This window comes from Trachypithecus francoisi, unplaced genomic scaffold (assembly GCF_009764315.1).
Source record: "Trachypithecus francoisi isolate TF-2019V2 unplaced genomic scaffold, Tfra_2.0 Contig00987, whole genome shotgun sequence".
In the NCBI taxonomy this organism is placed as follows: domain Eukaryota; kingdom Metazoa; phylum Chordata; class Mammalia; order Primates; family Cercopithecidae; genus Trachypithecus; species Trachypithecus francoisi.
In genome coordinates this window covers 19,191-38,443 of record NW_022681050.1, presented here as the reverse complement: position 1 = coordinate 38,443, position 19,253 = coordinate 19,191, and the positions used below count along the sequence as shown (strand labels likewise).

The 19,253-nt window shown below is 56.3% G+C and overlaps 1 protein-coding gene, 1 long non-coding RNA gene and 1 pseudogene across 4 annotated transcripts; all 3 read left to right on the top strand.

Moving 5' to 3' along the window:
* Positions 1-309: 309 nt before the first annotated feature.
* Positions 310-7,180, top strand: LOC117090281 (DIS3-like exonuclease 2; the record flags this gene model as incomplete). Its single annotated transcript, XM_033222426.1, has 6 exons — positions 310-575; positions 1,792-1,878; positions 4,636-4,729; positions 5,076-5,206; positions 5,338-5,442; positions 6,953-7,180. Coding segments are annotated over 6 exons (911 nt in total), but the record flags the coding sequence as incomplete, so codon positions are not given.
* Positions 7,181-8,926: 1,746 nt separating this feature from the next.
* On the top strand, positions 8,927-12,949 carry LOC117090273. Of its 2 annotated transcripts, none has more exons than XR_004439958.1 (2): positions 8,927-10,455; positions 10,722-12,949. It is a non-coding gene; the product is annotated as an uncharacterized LOC117090273 (long non-coding RNA). The 2 variants fall into 2 exon arrangements; XR_004439957.1 differs by lacking the exon at positions 8,927-10,455 and adding an exon at positions 10,548-10,632.
* Positions 12,950-13,247: 298 nt separating this feature from the next.
* Positions 13,248-15,283, top strand: LOC117090268 (annotated as a pseudogene). Its single transcript, XR_004439948.1, has one exon. The product of XR_004439948.1 is annotated as a nuclear receptor-binding factor 2-like (transcript).
* The last annotated feature ends 3,970 nt before the right edge of the window (positions 15,284-19,253 follow it).

Sequence of the window (19,253 nt, the reverse complement as noted above, 5' to 3'; positions counted from 1 at the left end):
CCCGCGGGTTCCAGGCATCCTGTCATTCAGCAGAGATCTTTCCTCGGTGCCTTCTCTGGATTGGGTGGGCTGCCGAGCTCTGGGGCTGCTGCGGTGAATGATTTAATAGATAGGGGCTTCCCTGCTCTCCAGGGTCCCCCTCTGGGAGAGCCAGCACAGAAGCTAATCAGTCAGAGGAGAAGGTGGTGTAGACCCACTGGTGCAGGGGAGACCACAGGAGTGCTGGGCAAGACAGGGACTTGGCGGAACACATGAGATGAGGCAGCTGGGAGGTTGTCTTCAAGCTGAGACGTGAAGGGTGATAGAGAGCCAGGCAGGCTGCAGCGTGGGAAAGCCTGGGCAGCTGTCCCCCAACCCCAGCGGTCCCTCCCATCCCACCCACCCTCTGCAGGCTCGTGGAGGAGTTCATGCTCTTGGCCAACATGGCAGTGGCCCACAAGATCCACCGCGCCTTCCCCGAGCAGGCCCTGCTGCGCCGGCACCCCCCACCCCAGACAAGGATGCTCAATGACCTGGTGGAATTCTGCGACCAGATGGGGCTGCCCGTGGACTTCAGCTCCGCAGGAGCCCTCAATGTGAGTGCTGGGCAGGGTTCAGGGGAGGCTCTGCTTGGGGGAAAGAAGAGAAAGACCTGGAAGGTAGGGGGTCCAAGGGCCTCTGCTTCCCCCCAGAGTCCCTCCCCTTCAGCCAGGTCTCTCCTATAGAGGAGGAAGGAGGCCCTGGGAGGAAGGGCCCCTCTGAGTCACACGGGCCCTGACAATGGGACCTGCCCCCTCACCAGGACTGTGCTAAGCGGGGACCCTGGAGGCCTAGCAGAGGGCGGGGGTCCTGTGGCCAGAAAGGGCTGGTCTTGGGCCCAGAGGCTTTCAGAGTGTAGGGGCTGGAATTGTAGGAACCCCAGGAACGTTCCTGGTGGGTACTTTCAGGTGCTTCGTGCCCGGGGCGAAGCTAAGAAACCCAGGGCCTTGGCTCTGGTCCTGGAGGAGGCGACATCTCACCCAGGTCCGACCCTGGGAGGGGAAGGCAGGTGCCCCAGGCCCGAGAGCAGGTCCGACCCTGCGAGGGGAAGGCAGGCGCCCCAGGCCCGAGAGCAGGCCCGACCCTGGGAGGGGAAGGCAGGTGCCCCAGGCCCGAGAGCAGGTCCGACCCTGGGAGGGGAAGGCAGGTGCCCCAGGCCCGAGAGCAGGTCCGACCCTGGGAGGGGAAGGCAGGTGCCCCAGGCCGAGAGCAGGTCCGACCCTGGGAGGGGAAGGCAGGTGCCCCAGGCCGAGAGCTGGTCCGACCCTGCGAGGGGAAGGCAGGTGCCCCAGGCCCGAGAGCTGGTCCGACCCTGCGAGGGGAAGGCAGGTGCCCCAGGCCCGAGAGCAGGTCCGACCCTGCGAGGGGAAGGCAGGTGCCCCAGGCCCGAGAGCAGGTCTGACCCTGCGAGGGGAAGGCAGGTGCCCCAGGCCCCAGAGCTGGTCCGACCCTGCGAGGGGAAGGCAGGTATCCCAGGCCCGAGAGCAGGTCCGACCCTGGGAGGGGAAGGCAGGTGCCCCAGGCCCGAGAGCTGGAGCCCAGTGAGTCCAGGCCAGTCGGCAAGACATGGAAGGGACTAACCTCAGGCCAGTGTGGGCCACAGGCTGTGGGCAGCTGCCCCCTCTCCCCACCCATCCCCTCTGAGCAGGGCTGAGCCCCCAGGCAGCTCCTCCCGCTGAGAGCTGGGCATGAGGTACTTAGCGGATGACAGGGCCCCGAGTCTCTCCCAGAGCTGGACCACACGTCACTCCGGTTTCTGGGATTTGCTTCTAGAAAAGCCTGACCCAGACATTCGGAGATGACAAGTACTCACTGGCCCGGAAGGAGGTGCTCACCAACATGTGCTCCCGGCCCATGCAGGTAAGGAGGGTCCAGCTCTGTGCCGTGCAGGTAAGGAGGGTCCAGCCCCGTCCTCGCCGGCTCCCAGGAGCACACTGGCCCCAGACCTGTGACTTCCACGTGCAAGCACAGCCCACCAGTGTTCCTGCCCTGCTCTGGACATGGCTGGGTGGACGGGGCTGCTCCTCCTCTGCTGGAGGGTGGGAGAGGAGGCCGACCCCAGGCAGCACCTAGGAGGGGGCACCCTGAGCCTCTTGAGTTTGAACCGCTGCCTCCTGCTCAGACTTGCTCAAGGACAACATGCCTTAGAGCTGAGGGGCTACCGAGACCTCCTGTCAGGCTGGGGTCCTGGAGGAGAGACAGGGTCCCGTGTGGCTTCCTGTCCCGGGGAATACTCCACAGCCTCCACACACGCATGTGGAGTCCAGAACTAGCTGTCAGCCTCTGGCCAGTGTGGGAAAGAAGCGGACTTGGCCGTGGGTGTAGGCCTGGGCCTGCAGGGAGGTGGCAGCCTATGGGGTGGACAGCTGGGCTTGCTCTGGGACGCCTGTCACAGCCCCCAAGGCTGAGCTTCACCCGTGCAGGGCCTGAGCATCCTGGGACCAGGACCCCAGAGGACCCTCGGGCCAGCGGGAGCAGTGGGTGCTGGTGAGTCAGCTCTGGGCCCCAGCCCAGCCCAGGGGCAGGGACAGGCTGTATTTCAGGGGCTTGGTCACACAGCAGATTCAGTCTGTTCACAAGAACTGGATGGCTTCAGCTGACCCCAGTGGATTTATTTTCTGACACTTCAGGCTCTGCCGGGTTTGAAGCCATCAGGACCTGCTTGGGCCTGGCCGCCCTGACCTGCCCCCCAGTCGCAAGTGTCTACCCGGACATAGCACCTGCGGCACCCACAGCTGAGAGGGGCTGGGCCATGCCTGCGGGGCTGTCTGTGTTCTACATTCCAGTGGCTCTAGGCCTGGCAGAGATGGCACAGCAGCCCCTGAGTCCCAGAACTGCCAGTAGCTCTGCCCATCTGAGGCCCCTCCCATGCCCCTGCCTCTAATGACATCACCTTCAAGGAGGTACAAGCCAACCTGGAGTTCCAGGGATCAGAGCCACTCCGGAGTCAGCCAGAGCCTGAAAAAGCTGCATTCTCCTGGCTCGCCTGCCAGGGACCTCGGAGGCGCCCTTGCTCAGGAATTCGATGGCTGCGAGTCACCAGAAGGTCTGCAGTGCTCCTGTTCCTCGGCCCCGGGAACTGTGCTGGGGACAGGGCAGGGCAGCAGCAGAGAGCACAGAAAGGTGTGAGGGGACATGCAGTCCCCAGTGAGCTTCTGCATCAGGACACCACGGCTATCTCAGGGGGACGGCTGGGCCTGTGGGAAAGCCATGGTCCCCACCCATCCCACCCGACCCTGAGCCACCTCCACCAGCCAGGAGGGGCCAGGGCCCTTCATCAACCTCACCCAGGTCATCTGGGGAACTGGGCCACCGCTGAGAACAAAGCCCAGATGTGTCTGGGAGTGGAGGCTGTGCCCACCTCCCCGGAGACTTGCCCACAAATTAACCCAGGGCCCAGCAGGGGCTGGAAGGGAAGTGGAGTTAAGGAGACCAGCAAGTCACCACCGCTGCGCCCTGGATTCCAGGGCCCATGTGCACAGAGTAACGGGAGCTGGCTGTCTGTCTGGCCAAGGTCACAGGAGGGTGTGTGTGTACAGCAGCCAGGGAGCAAGGGAACCAGCGAGACACACAGAAGTGACCTTGGACCTCTGCAAGGAACCCATTCACTCACTCCCAGGCAGTAGCACTGGCCTTTACACTCAGCCCTGAAAACTGGGGGACTGCGGACAAGCAGCTTCAGGGACTGTGGCGCCAGCTGGGACGGGCTGTGTGCTGGTCCCTAGAGACTCTGGGTATCTCCTCCTGCCCCGGTCCTGCCTCCTGCCCAGAACAAGGGTCTCTGGAACTCCGCCCTCTGTGGCTCCGCCCCTGGGAGGGTCAGATGGTCGGAGACGAGAAGGGCAGAGGCTGGCAGGCCGGAAACTGCCTCTCTTGGCGGCTGTGGGGTGGAGTACTGGGGGGCACAGAGGTGCCCAGGTGAAGCATGGCTTCAGCTGGGCGGGTTCAGTACCAGAGGGGATGAGGTCGGCCCCGACCAAAGGTGGGCCTAAGTCCGAGAGAAAGCGCCAGGAGCCTGAGGCCTGTGTTGCACGGGGCAGGGGATAGCATCCTGGGCTTTCTCGCCTGCCTCCCACTCTAGCCAGATGGAGCAATGGACTTGGCCTCCTTGAACAAAGACCCACAGCCTCCTCGGCTTCTGCTTGTGTCTCCAGCAGACAGTGTCTGCAGCCCCGGTCATACATGGCCACAGGCTTCTCCTTCCTCCTTCCTGGGCCAGAGTAGCAGCCCCAGCCCCATGCTGGGGAGGAGTAGACCAGAGACCGTTCCCTCCTGGAGGTGCCCAGCAGTGACTCAGCAGCGATGGGACATGTCTGGGCCATTCTCAGTGCTGCCCCTTGAGGGCATTTGGGAGGCCCAGGCAGGCCAGATTTGTCTCCTGGAGAGAAGTATGGGCACCCCTGGGCTCTGCCCAGCTTCCTGGCCTCCCCTTGGGTCCCCTTATGCAGAAAGGGGCACTGGTCCTGGCACTGGTCCTCCTGGGCTTTCCTCAGCAGCCAGCAGCCCATCAGGTCTGTGCACACACTGCTGCCAACAGTGAGGCTGTGGGTGGTGCCAGCCCTCCGGGCCTGGCCGGGCAGCTGGCCTGGCCAGGCTCTGACCCATCCCGTCCCACAGATGGCACTGTACTTCTGCTCGGGGCTGCTGCAGGACGCGGCGCAGTTCCGGCACTACGCGCTCAACGTGCCCCTGTACACACACTTCACCCACAGTGGGTGCTGAATGGCCCAAGACCATTCAGGAGTGACAGTGGAGGTCCAAAGGTCGGGCGACCCAAGCGTAGGGGAACCTGGCCTGAGAACTCTCCCTATGGACCAGTACTGCGGAAGCTGCAGGGGGTCCACAGCCAGCCCTGGACACAGCCGAGAGAAGGACGCTGACCTCAGAGGGCCACTTCTGCTGCCCTGGGAGCTAGGTGCTGAGATCCTAATCTATCACCTGGGGCGGAGCACCATGCAGCCCATCCCCCAGCCATTGCCCTTCCCCACTCCCTACTCCCCACCCCCCAACCTCATGCCCCATACAGCACCACCCACGACCCCGCCCCCTCTTCCCAGGCTATAGGGAGCAACTAGACATGGCGCCCGATACCCTGCAGAAGCAGGCGGACCACTGCAACGACCGCCGCATGGCATCCAAGCGCGTGCAGGAGCTCAGCACCGGTCTCTTCTTTGCCGTTCTGGTCAAGGTGAGCCCTCCAGTCTGGTGCCCCTCACCTCCCTCTGGCTCCCGACCCTCCTGGGCACCTACTCACCAGGAGGCCTCGAGGAGCCCAGGGCAGTGTCAGGAGGTACCATGGCTGCAGCACTGTCCCTGCAGGAGAGTGGCCCCCTGGAGTCAGAAGCCATGGTGATGGGCGTCCTGAACCAAGCCTTCGACGTGCTGGTGCTGCGCTACGGCGTGCAGAAGCGCATCTACTGCAATGTGAGTGCCCTGGGAGAGCCCGGGGTGGGCGGGGCAGCCCAAGCCATCCCTCACTGGAGGGGTACAGGCTGTGATGGGTCACACTCCACCCCTCGCTCCCCCAGTCCTAGCACAAAGCCCACCTGATGGGCCTTGCAGAGACGCCCAGCTCTCCTGCCTGGGATGGTGGCTCCAGGCCCGGGGTCAGGCCTGGGCCCCTTCCCCAAGGACCCAGGAACCAGAGATCAGGCCCCTCCATGGCCAGTACAGCTCGACAGGGTGTGCAGGCTTTGGGGACTATGTTTATAGGAACGTGAAGGAATGAGAGGCCAGAGAATGGTCCTTGGCCGCTCTGGAAACTGTTTCCTGAAGACAAGGAAGAGAGCTGTCCCTGGCTTGGCTCTTGCCCTGAGTGACTGTTGATTCACAGTTATCTCCAAGGGGACGTGGGCCTGTCCTAACGCCGCCTTAGGGGCTTGGCTCCAGCTGGCCCTGGGGTCTGCAGGTCACCACCTGGCCCCTGTGCCTGGCTTTGAATTTCCTAACATCCAGAGTGCCCTGGGAGTACAGTGTCCAGCCCGTTGTGTGCAGTAAACGTGGTGTTCCTAACCTGGAGCTGGGCAGAAGAGGAAGGACAGAGTCCCCCTGCTGACCCTCGGGACTCTGTGTCCTGAAGTTCAAGCCTAGGTCATCCTGCTGTGGGCCCAGCCCTGCCTGCACTGACAGATAGCACCAGCAGGGGGCGCAGTGCTCTGCCGCCACAGTTCTCTGTCCCCACCTCAGTGCAGTCAACCCTGGACGTCCCCACCACTTGCCCGCAATAGCACACAGATCCAGGGGCCTTCCAGTCCCCACCCCTAGCCCTTGGTCACTCTCACCTGCTGCCTCAGCCACAGGTGGCCTGGCAGGGCCTCCCTGAAGCTCCCTCCAGCCAGCCAGGGCCCAGGACCGAGGGTGGAAGGCCACCTCCAAGCAGTGAAGACCTCCAGGGTGGGAGGGCAGGCGGCCCCCTCTGTGTCCCATCCCCCTTAGTCCTGGCGAGCCCTCCCCTGCCTCCTGCGGTGCCCCCTGCCCTCATCTGTATCCCCTGGGCTCCCCCAGCACTGCAGCCTCCCGGGTGGGGTTTCAGGACCCCCAGGCCCTCCCAGCTCACCCAGACCCTTCCTGAGGGTCCTGCTTTCTGGCACCACCTTCCCTTCCTTGGGGACAACCACAGTGGAGAGAGGTGGGGCTCTATCTGTCCCACTAATGTAGGGGTGCTGACCTTTTGGGGTCCTCTAGAGAACCTGATGAAAGCTATGAGCTTACACCTAAGAAATTGTCCAGCACCGTTCTTCACCAACAATGTGCCCTGAAGGTGGACCTGGGCCCCCAGGTTGCATGTTGTAAGCCTTGGGAGTTCTCAGGATGCCTCTAACTCCTTCAGCTCTGCACTGACCCAGGGCATTCATTCCTGGAGCAGGCCCTCGTTACAGACAGGCGAGCAGAGGCTTCCAGAGGCCAAGGGAGGATCCTGGGGTTCCTGCTGCAGGGCCGGAGGCAAAGCTGCACCTCGACATCAGGCCTTTTCATCTTTGTCCCCTCACGGCTGGGCTCTGCACAAGTCATCAGCATCATCAGCCTGGTGGAGGTCGTCCTGTGGGCGGCCGTGACCCTCAAGTACAGAGCTGTCCTGAAGCAGCCGAGCAACCAGGGCCACCTGGGCCCCGAGGAAGAGGAGGAGGAGGAGGTCGAGTGTGAAAAGGAACCTGACGGCTGATGTGCTGGCCGAGCTTGGCCAACCCTCCTGCCCCACCCCACTAGCTTTAGGAATAGGACCTGTTGACACCAAGGGGGATTTTTAATTTGGATTTTAACAACTCAAACGTTTGCTTTTGGTTTTAGTTTTGCATTTTATTTAATGTTTGCAGCTCAGTTTTCAAACAAACTGCAGGGAAGAGGATGGAGCTGGAAGAAAGGCTGAGACCTGGCCAGCAATGAGACTGGCTCCCCTTCTGCCCGGGCCCCACTGCCTCCTCCAGGCCAGGGAATGGGGCCTTTTCTGCAAATCCATGTCAGGGAATAAAATCAAGTGTGGAGTGCCATCTGGTGTGTGGGGCGCCTCTGGGAAGCCTGAGCAGTGGAATGCCCCTTGCACCCAGGGCAAGGGACCCAGCTCAGTCTCCACCCCTCACTGCTGAGCCAATGTCACCGCCTGGAACCTTCCTGTCAGTTCCAGCACGATTCAGAGTCGGCTACGTGGCAGATTGATGCCGGAGTCTCATTCTGCCTGATTAAAAATGTAATTAGTATGCAGGACTGAGAGCGCCCCCGTCACCCTGACGCATGTGACTGTGTCCAACCCTGCCCCCGCTTCCTCCTGCACCAGCTCTGCAGGGCCTGGTGGGGGTCATGGGTCCTGCAACACCCCCTCCCCGCAGTTCCTTGGCCAACACTCTGAATGGCCCTGTCTATACCCTGGGTCTGAGTCAGTGCCCTGGCAGCTCCAGGCCTAATCCTGTGCTCTGGGGACAGAAGCTGGCCTGGGCCTGGGGGAGGGGAACAGGGCCCTCCAGTGCCTTCCCAACCAGGAGGGGAAACTGGCTCCTGGTGACACAGCCTGGCCCCGTTGCCCACCCAGTGTCCCGAGCACCCACGGATGCCACCTGCCTCGGGTCCCGGGCAGAGCTGGCCGGCCATGGGGCAGTCCCTTCCCCAGCCAGCCCTACCCCAGCCTGCGCTCCTTCCCCCTCCGTGAGGGAAGCTCCGTGGCTTGGCTTCCCCGAGAGCTGCCAGAAACCAGGATGAAAGCCACGGTGAGCACGGCCTCTGTTCCCCGCACCATTTCCCGGGGTGTCGGGATTAACAAGCTCATTTGATCTGGTTACAGTGAATTTTCTTCAAAGACACAATCAATAGGGTCCCTTGTCAGAGTGCCTCGCGGCGCCTGAACGACAGCGACTGGGCACGGCTGCCTTTGTTCTGCCACCGTCAGACGGGGCTGGCTGTGGGAGGCCACCAAAGACATCCCCGCACCTGCCCTCGGAGCCTTTCCCTCCGCCAGGGCTCAGCCACCTCAGGCGGCCTTCAGTCTGTGCGTCCTGCCACCCCCGAGATATCCCAGAGGCCACGGTCACCCCATCTGTTCCTGCCCCCAGAACCTTCTCCTGGAGCCAAGTACCTGCAGGGACAGGCAAGCGAGGGTCTGGGGGTTTGGTGCTGGGGTGTAGAAGGCTGTGGGGTGCTGCCCTGGCCCAGGCAGCCTGACTGTGAGAGCCCCAAACAGGAGACATCCCAGCCCCTTCCCCTCCCCTCTACACTGCCCACCCTCTGAGGAGCAGTGGCCAAGTTCCTCTCTGAGCCTCTCAGGCAAGGCTGACCCTGTCCCCCAGGGCCTCCCATGAAGCCTGGGAGCTATTCCCTCACAGGCAGCACAGAACCAGATGGACACCTGTCCCTATGCCCCAGCGCCCCCAGGCCCCAGTGAGGAGTAGTCAGGGGGGTGAACAAGGGGGTTCCTGCAGGTACTGAGCTCAAAGATTCTTCAGACAGCCTCACCTTCCCTGCTGGCCCCAGAGCATGGCAGGTCCCTGGAGCCATGGAGGCCATGGCAGCCCCAGCCCAGTCCACCCCACCCCATCTGGGGAAGTGGAAATCGTATCCACGAGGGTCAGGTCAGGTCTCTGCCTACAGTGACCTGGCAGTTTTGTGCCCAACTAGGGCCTGGGTCAGGCCCAGACCGCCCCCACCCACACCCTACCCAGAGCTCAGAGAAGACGGCCCGGCCTTCTCCCCACGTCAGTCATGCTGAGCCCCCCGTCTGCGTTCACTCCTTTAAGGAACGTGGTTGACTCAATCTGGTGCCACACCTTCACAGGATGGCTCTCATGGGTCCACTGGGGGCCCAACCTCTTATGTGGCCCCTCGCTAAAAGGACTCAACAGAAAGAGTGACCAGGCACCGACCCTCGTTTGCAGGAGGACTTGGCCATTCCCTGGGCTGTCCCACAGCACCTGTCGGCCAGGGCCCAGGGCACAGAGCGAGACTCTGTCTTTTCCTCAAGGAGACACCGTGGGGGAGGGAGGGAGAGGTAGACACCACCAACCTCATTCCATGACCAGGGGCTGGCGACGCTCACAGACCCGTGAGTGTGTTCTCCACCCCGAAGGGTCAGTGCCAGCTCCCTGGACCCAGGGGAAGATGGCGCAGGTGGTGGCCCGGCCTGGGGAAGGACCTGAAGCCACCCTCCTGGAGAGAAACTGACGCCTCCCCAGTTCCTGTTAGGAAGGACCTCAGGAAAGAACTGGGATCACGCAGCCTGGGGTGGTGGCCTCCTGGCCCCTGAGGAGGATGTCAGGCCGCAGAAGGGAGGGGATGGGCATGAAGCTTGGGAAGGGGCTGCCAGCGGAGGCAAGGCCTGTGCAGAGGCAGCACCAGAGGCCACTGCAGCGGCTCCACCACCCAGCAGCGCCGCCACGAGTCAGGAAGTGGGAGGCCAGGCAGGAGGGGCTGTGATGGCCCAGGTGCCAGGAGGAAGGGCTGAGGGGACAGTGCAGGCGTCCAGAGAGGCTTCACGGGGACAGGCTGAGAAAGTCACAGGTGGGGATGGGCTTTCTCCAGAGTTGTGTGTGGCCTGAGGACAGTGCAGCAAGGAGGGCCCGTGGTGAGCGCATGCAGCCGAAGCGACAGCTTGGACTCCTTTGTGGGACAAGAGCCTCTCAAGGCCACTGCGGGGTGTTCAGAGAACAAGGCCTGTGAGGTTCTGCTGTGCCTGCAGCTGGTCAGTAGAACATTGGGTGTGCAGGGCCAGGGTGGGAAGGAGGAAAGCGCATGGATGAAGGAGCCGGGCCTACCCAGCAGTGCCTTTTGGGAGGGCAGGCAGGATGGGATGTGCAGCTGTGACCTGCCCGGCATAGAACTCCTTCCAGCTGGGGAGAGGAGGTCCCTTCTAGCCAGAATGGACCAGGAGGTCCCAGGAAGACCTGGGAGTAAGTGGATTAAGTGGGGCCTTAGAAGGAGAGCTGGGAGCAGGCCGGGGAGTCGGAGCCTGGCCAGGTATGGAGAGCCGGGAACAGGCCAGGGAGTCGGAGCCTGGCCAGGTATGGAGAGCCGGGAACAGGCCAGGGAGTCGGAGCCTGGCCCGGTATGGAGAAGCCGGGAACAGGCCAGGGAGTCGGAGCCTGGCCAGGTATGGAGAGCCGGGAACAGGCCAGGGAGTCGGAGCCTGGCCAGGTATGGAGAGCCGGGAACAGGCCAGGGGAGTCTGAGCCTGGCCCGTATGGAGAAGCCGGGAACAGGCCAGGGAGTCGGAGCCTGGCCAGGTATGGAGAGAGCAGGGTACACTTGCTGCACCTGTGAGAAGAGCCAGGGGTGGCCCTGGTGGCCTGGGCCCACTTAGCTGTGCTTGGGGCCAGGCCTGACTGGCTGCAAGTCATTACTACAGGCTCTGGATGGAGAGTGCAGAGTAGCACGCTCCTGCTGTCACTCCCTTCTCCAAGTCCACAAAGAGGCAAGAAAGGGAGGATTTTAAACCCAATCCATACTGCATGGCGGGTGAGAGCAGAGGAGCAAACAGCACTTTTGGATCCTGGAAAGCAGAGGATGAGTGAGTGTCCAGGCATCGCTGACCTGAGAAAGGCGACTCCAAAGCCAGCAGCAGCAACAGCTGGAACTGCCCTAGCCTACACCACAGGACCCCCAGCTCTGGGACTGAGCAGCACCGGGGACCTCTGGGCTGGGGTGGAGAGGGATGGCTGGAATCACTGTTGCAAACAATATATTCAGTAGGCAGGCAGCTCCCTAGATTCCATCGTGGTCTGCGGAGGAGACCTGTCCTGACATCTTACTGGTGGGCCCTGGAGAGCCATCTCCTACAGAGGCAAAACGAAGGTCTCTGGGCCAGGACCAGGCCTGTTCAGGGGGATGTGTGGCTAAGTGCATAAGGGGTGCTGAGACTGCAGCCCTCGTGCCCAGGCAGTCCCCAGGGCATGGGTAGCCCGGCCCTCCCCTTCCAGTCCAGAGATGGGAAGACTCCATCTAATCTCATTGCATGACCAGGGACTGGTGAAGCTGTCAGTTCTCTCTCCATCCCAGCAGGAGACACCCGACCTCAGAGATCCCTCAACCCAGGGACCCAGCCAGGCCACCCTCCAGAGCATCTCAGTCTGCAAGCCCCTTGGTGTGCTTGGAGCTTCCAGTCACCCCGCTCATGCCTATCCATGCACAGCCAGGGATCGCCCTTCATGGAGGAAAACTTCCTGAAACAAACAAGAAACAAGCTCCGTGGGGAACACAGACCGTGGAGGAAAAGGAAAGCTGTAGAAAAAGATGGTGGACACCTTCATGGAGGCGAGAAAGCCATCGTGAAAGGAGAGGAGGTTGCTCTAAAAAGTTCCTAGAGAGCAAAATAAGGGCCGTTGGGGGCACAATGATTGCCACCATGGAGACACATTTCAGTGCCACTGGAGTAAAAACACTGCAGACGGGTGAGCTCTCAACAGATAAATGTCCCTCACCTTCTTTCTCAGGAAATATGGGCAGAAATGAGGGCAGAAGCCACAGAGAGGAAACCGTAGTGACAGGACCCAGGGTCCTCCAAGCTGCAGTGGAGCAAGTGCTTGGGACAGTGGCGAGGGAGCAGTTCAGCCCCAGGGTGGTGCCTGGCAGCCCGTCTCGGGACGTCCCGCCCAGGGCAGCAGTACAGTGACATGGATAGAAAGCCGCATTCCCCAGAAGAGCCTGAGAGAACACTGAAGTACTTGGCATAGAGCCTCGGGTTGGATTCGTAGTACGTACAGAATGATCCACATGTGAAGATAAGACGAATATTGGCTTCAGAGAAAACAGCAGTGCAAGCAAGAAAAGGTAGCTAGTCACAGTTTACGATCTGGCCATAGCGTTTACACAGTCGTCACGATAGAAATGCCGAGTCAGGATCTAGTTTACTGTAGACCTCTATCAGGAGGACTGGAAGATAGGGAATGCAGTTGGTGAAATGGAAGCTAAATGCTCTTTTTCCTCAGTGGGAAGGTGTGACTTGAAGATGATTATAAACTCTCTTTCCACCTCTTGAATCTTGACAGGCTCTAGGGCTGCTAAGCTAATAATGTGGTAGAAGGGACACTGCCAGTTGCAGGCCCAGGCCTTCAGAGACTGGCAGCTTCCCGTCTCTGGAAACCCACCTGCCCTTCTGTGAGGAAGCCCAAGCAGCTCTGGAGAAGCCCTTGTGGAGGGGCTGCTCTCAGCCCACAGCCAGCACCAGGTGGGCAGCCATGCAGACCCCCAGCCTGCAAGCCAGGCCTGCTGAGGCCTGAGAGCACACACAGGCAGTCCCATCAGCCCTGCCCAGATGGCAGTTTTGTGATCAAAATATAGACAATAGACTATCATTGTTTAAGGTTGGTTGGGGGTAGTTTGTCACACAACAATAGATAGTAGAACATCAGTAGACTGTGTGTGTGTGTGTAGCATATTTATATAGCATATATATACAGCTTAAAATTCAGACATGAAGAAGTATCTTATTTAGCAACAGTGGTAAATATTTAAAAAGCAAGAGAGGGGAAAGTGGTTGCCTCGGAGATGGGAAAATGCGAGGAGGGAGACAGGGAACTGCTGTTTGTTCTGTTTTAACCTTGTAGATCTGTTTGATACTTTAAACTACATTCACTTATAACTTGGACAAAAGTAAAAACTGAAGTTGAAAAAAAATGTATTCATGCTTAGCACAGGAATGATCCACAACTGGATTCCAAGGCTTGTACATTCAGCATAAGGCGTATGAAACAGTCCACTTTTCTAGCAACAGATAAAATTCCTACAGACACGCAACCTCAGGTTCCCACTCAGTTAGAAGGCTGCGTATGGTCTTCTACTTAAAGCCTCAAGTAACAGTCATGGCAGTGACAAATCCTCATTGCCTCCATGGAACCTCTGCCCATGTGTGAGCCCAGGCTGGGCTGGGGTCCCTGGGAGCCCAGGGTGAGTGGCCAGTCCCTGGGGAACTCCCTGAGCCAGGAGCAGCTGTGTCACCTGCACGGTCGATGGGCCTCTTCTGCAGAAGAGTGTGCCCCAGTCCCTGCTGGGCACAGATCGAAGAGGTGTTATATGGGTCGAAATCACAGATTGCAAGGGCTGATAGGAGTCAGAGTGGGGACTGGGAGGGCTGAGGCAGGTTAAAGATTTGAGAGGGGCTGCTGTCTCCACAGCTGCATCACACTGCTCTGCTGTCCCCTCCATGTTCCCCCACTGCTGCCTCCCCTGGGGTCTTGTGGAAGTAACTGAAGGCCCCCTCAACCTGGCTCATCGTCAGAGCAGTTTGTTGATTAGCTGCAGGCAAATATGAAGAGGCGATTTCCTGTCACAGAAAGGCTGTGGTGTGTCCTTCTGAAGCTACGGAGCTGGCACAGGCTGAGCAGGCTGACCTTCCGCTGGAACTACAAAGGCATAGCCACGCGAAACCGCGCCGCCTTGCCCAGGAGACGCGGACAAGGGCCGGGTAGAACGCAGACAAGGATGGGGCTGCCCATTTTCAGGCCTCTCACAGCCCCTCTGCGGAAGACGCAGAAGCACAGCCCTCCACAGAGGAATGCCCGCCCGAGACGCAGGGCGTCTGTGACAGGGATCCAGACACACGACTGTTTTTACTTCAGAAAAAGACTGAGCCAGCAGAGCCGTGTATTGGAAGCAAAGCCTCAAAGCACAATGAACAACTGTAGAGGAGCAGGCAACCCAGTTGCAGATTTGAAGAGGCATGTAGAATCCCTTGTGGCAGAGAAGGAAAGATTAAGGAAAGAAAGTGTAAACAGGTAAAGGCTGAAAAGGCCAGACTTCTAAAAGGTCCAGTAGAAAAGGAGCTGAATGTGGGTGCTGATTTTGTAGAAAAGTCAGTTACGGAGCGTGCCTCTGCATTCGGAAACTGCTACACCCTCTTCAACCTTGCAGAGGTTTGCAGCAGATGCCAGGAAAGTCAAGTACGTTCCAGTACCCAATCTTCTCCCTCGGATTTTCCATCTCCAGAGCATCCCCTTATGGAGCTCTCTCAGGATATTCTGAAAGGGTTTATGAGTAATTAAAATGGAAGGCCATAGAAGAAGGAGAAGAGAAAATAATACTAAATAATACAGTTAATGCAGCAACAAAGAATGAAAAGGGAAAGCCACAGGCGAGGGTAATCCTGGAAATGCCTCGTCATCTGGCGTACTGTGGGAGAAGAGGCATTGCTAGGACGTGGGGAACAGTCACTGTGAAGCATGTTGCATATCTGATTCACTGACGAGCTAATGATGCCGACCTGGCAGACACTAAACTCATGGAGGGTCAGTTTCTCCTGATACCAACCAAATGGCTTCCTGGAAGATTTTTTTCAAGCAACAATTATTTTTCTTATCTTCAAGGTTAAGATGTTTGAAAGTATGTTATATGTAATTAATCTATAATGCCATAAATGATCATGCAAAACCTAAATATTAAAATGACAGCCTGAGGGGCTGCTTCATATTTGAAACATACTTTGTCTCAGGCATTGATGTATGCATTTTGTTAATGATGTTGTGTTTAAGGTGTGTAAGACACTCCTTTCTAGATGAAACCATGTGTGCCACACTGTGCACTACTCATAACAATGATAACCTCAAGACTTATCAGGAGAAATGTTTAAATTTCCGTGTTATGAAGAAACCAAATTATTAGTTATGCTTCTTAACACCAATTACCAGTTTACATAATTAATAAGGGTGCATTTTAAGTTCTAACTCTGTTTATTGCATAATGCATCATTCGAAAATACCAAGGAAGTCTGTTCTTTGTTTTTAATGATCCGTGAATGGAAGGAATGCTAGTTGGCAGTATTCGATTGTAAGAAATCAATAAAGTAATTGTATTTTTTAAAAAAAAGATCTGAGCCCTGGTGGAGGCAACAGGACGTGATGACTTTCACATTTAAGAAGGTTCTGCAGAGCGATGCCTTTCACATTCAAGAAGGTTCTGGAGACGAGAGGTGATTCTTGGAATGATGAGCTTCCATTTGCACATGCCTGAGTTTAGGTTCTGAATTTAAAACCTTATTGTAAGATCATCTCTTTGTACCTTCTCTCTTTTTAAGGATTTTTATAGTTTGGTGGCAGGTTTTTTTAATTTTTTTATTTTTTTTTAATATTTAGAAAGTCACTTTAGGAGAAACATCCATTTAAATAATTTATTTTACTTCAGAAAGTTGTTTTACTCAACCAGGCTCATGAACTGTGTTTTGTTCTTTAACATTCACAAATTGTGTATTGCTTGGTTCTGGAAACCAGTTAGCCAAATAATTGAGAACCCACCAGAAATTGAAGTGCAAAATAGAACAGGAAAGCAAAACTCTCCATTAGGGTATTCAGCTTAACAGGTTTTCAACCTACCAGGGTACTGTTGGAATACAATTGTCCTCCTGGTTCTTATGATACAAGATCAAGGTTAAACCACTGAATACAGTTACAGCGTCCTTGACTTCGTAAGCCTTCCTTTCCACGCATCCATATAGGTGCCCGAAGCACCATTCAGGGCAGAATTTAGTCTTGTCCCGCACTCTCAAAGGACAACCATGAGCTAGGACTTGGTTGAACCACACACCTGCCAGGTGCCCCTGCCTGTGCTGCCATCCTTGGGCCGAGGGGAGCCTGGCCCCTGCCACTTCAGCAGGGGTGAAGGGTCAGTCTACTGGGGCTCAGGGTGCCTGTCTGAGCGCCTCCTCCGCTGAACCCGCTTCTGTGCCTGCAGCTTCCCACAGGCTGAGGCCCCAGTGCCCTGCTTGTGCTGCTCAGGGGGCTCCACAGCCTGTTGAGAGGCCTCCCCAGGAAGCCCATGGGGAGGAGGTTGGGGTGTCTCCTGCCTTGGGGGTGGGACAATTCCTTCTTGTTTCCACCCCAGGTACCTGACCCAAGTTCTTCTGTGTGTGAGGAATGCCTAGATGTCCCTCCCTGGTAGGTGGGATGGGCCAGAGGGAGGTCCTGCCTACACAGCCCTTAATTAGGAATTTAAGAGATTTGTGCCCTTGGAAAGAACTGCTTCCGCTACCATCTGGCCAACTGTGTGGTGTGCAGACCCTCAGATCGGAAACAGGTTTCAAGGGTGTTCAGGACTTACCTCGTGTTCATAAAGATCAGGGTTCACCTCTTCCCCACTGCTCCCCGTGCTAACTCTGCAGCAGACCCTGCACTAGTTAAGTCCCCACAACAGCCCTGAGCCCCAGGCTCTGTGAAAGTTGTCAGAATCAAAATGGAGCCACTTTTGTCCAACCCTAAGAGCAACAACAAAATAATGCAGCCGGGAGGTTGTGAAGGAGGCCCCTCCCGCACACCTGCCTATAATCAGAGCCCTTCCGAAGCCTCTGGGAAGGGCTCTGAGGCACAGATGCCTGAAACAAGACCTTTTGCCAGAACTTCTCAGGACTTTGCAGCTCGCTACGTGAGTCACAAGGACGGCTAGCCGGATGCACAAGAACACTTGCTTGATAGGCTGTGTCCACTTATGAATTGACGTCCGCTCCTGGGATAAGCCCCTGGAATCGGTGTTCTCTTCCTTTCAAAACAACCATGTAGCCAAATGTGGTGTGTGCCTGTAATCCCAGCTGCTCAGGAGGCTGAGGCAGGAGAATCGCCTGAACCCGGGAGGTGGAGGTTGCAGTAAGCCAAGATCACACCACTACACTCTTACACTCTAACCTGGGCAATAGAGCAACTCAAAAAAAAAAAAAAACCACCGAGCATGCACTGCTCCTTTGGCCTTTCGAAGCCCTCCTTGCCTCCCCTCTGATGCGCCCCTAGTTTACTAAGGCTGGGGCTCCACATGCAGTGCTGCTGCTTGTTCCCAATTAAACTCCACAGTTTTGAGGAGCCTCCCTCTGTTTCTTGACGTTGACAGGACTATCATTCTTCTTGTTCGTAGATGAGGGAATTAAGGCTTGGAGAGGTTCCGTTCTGAAGGACACTCAGTAAGTGGTGGAGAGAGAATTTCAGCTCAGACCCAAAGGCTATTTAATTTCTTTCTTTTAAATCCATGCTTCTTAGCGCTCAGCTAGTCACCTATCACCTTGACAACTTTTTGCCATAGCCACATTACTGCCTGTGGCATTATTTACTGAATATTTTTCTCTATATAAGCTCAGATTTTCCTTAAATCTATTAGAAAACGTGTGACTGAAAAGTGGAGGACCACCATCTCTTGCCATAAGCAGAAGCCACTGTGTATTCCACACACACCAAAAGCAATGTCCTTACAGCCTCCTTAGATGCTTTGAGTCTAAAGCATGCTTTATCTTGTTATAGGGGAGATGGCAAAGTTAGGGTGGTAATGAAGACATTATAGAACCAACTGAGATTCTCTCCTTGACATTATCAGAAGGGTTGGAAGAGAATCAAAAAATAACCAGCTGGGCACGGTGGCTCATGCTGTAATCCCAGCAGTTTGGGAAGCCAAGGTGGGCAGATCGCTTGAGCCCAGAAGTTTGAAACCAGCCTAAGCAACATAGCAAGATCTCATCTCTACAAAAAATACCAGCTCCACGGGAAGCTGAGGCAGGAGGATGGCTTGAGCCCGGGAGGCCAAGGTTGCGGTGAACTGAGATCACACCACTGCACTCCAGTCTGCATGACAAAGCTAGATCCTGTCTAAAAAATAACTTTCTCATTGTGAAATTTAATGCTATTAATGTCTTGTCTGATGGCAGCTAAAACATGCCCCATACCACCTAATCTGGAGTACCACATTTTGGAAATAAGTGTGTGTCACATTTTGGAAAATGCTGATTGCGATGAAAGTGGGAAACGTGGCTGGAACCCATGCATCTAATCTGGATCACATTGCGTAGTGTTCATTCCTTTTTCCTTCTTTGTTTTTAAGATATGTCAAACATGATGAATAGTGCATAAAACAGAAAGGTATGGCCTGAAGAATAATTACAGAATTGAACACCAAAGTAACCGCCACCCAGATCAGGAAATTGACTGTGGCCAGGGTTCCCCCACACCACCCCATACCTTTCCCATTGAAAACACTATTCTTTCTTACCACTGAATGTTTTTTCTTTTTTCTTTTTAAAGATGGGATCTCACTGTGTTGCCCAAGCTGGTCTTAAACTCCTGGGCTCAAGCAATCCTCCAGCCTCTTAAAGTGCTGGGATTACAGGTGTGAGCCACCACACCCAACCACCACTGAATTTTTGGATACTCATTTTATTTTCATAGTTTTTTTTTTTTTTTTTGAGACAGAGTCTCGCTCTGTCACCCAGACTGGAGTGCAGTGGCACGATCTTGGCTTACTGCAGCCTCCACCTCCCAAGTTCGAGTGATTCTTCTGCCTCAGCCTCCAGAATAGCTGGGATTACAGGCACATGCCATCACACCCAGCTCATTTTTGTATTTTTAGTAGAGATGGGCCATGTTGGCCAGGCTGGTCTCAAACTCCTGACCTCGGGTGATCTGCCCGCCTCAGCCTAGTTGCTGGGATTACAGGCGTGAGCTACTGCACCCAGCCTCTTTTCATAGTTCTATCCCCCATATAGTTTAGGTTTGCCCCATTTGAACTTCATGTATGTGTAAGATATGTTCTATCCTATGTGTTCCTTTGTGATTTGCATCTTTTGTTCAACTTTGTGTTGTGAGATTTATTTAATCTGTTGTATGTTACAAAATCCTGGTCATTTCCATTGCTATATAATATTCCAGTTATGAAACTCTTGACACTTTTTCTGCTGTTGATGAGCCTTTGGGTTTTTCAATGTCTGGCTATTTAAACAATGCCACTTTGCACACGTTGGTGCTTACATCCTGGGACACGTGTGCCAAGTTTCTGCAGGACACTTTCCCAGGATGGAATTG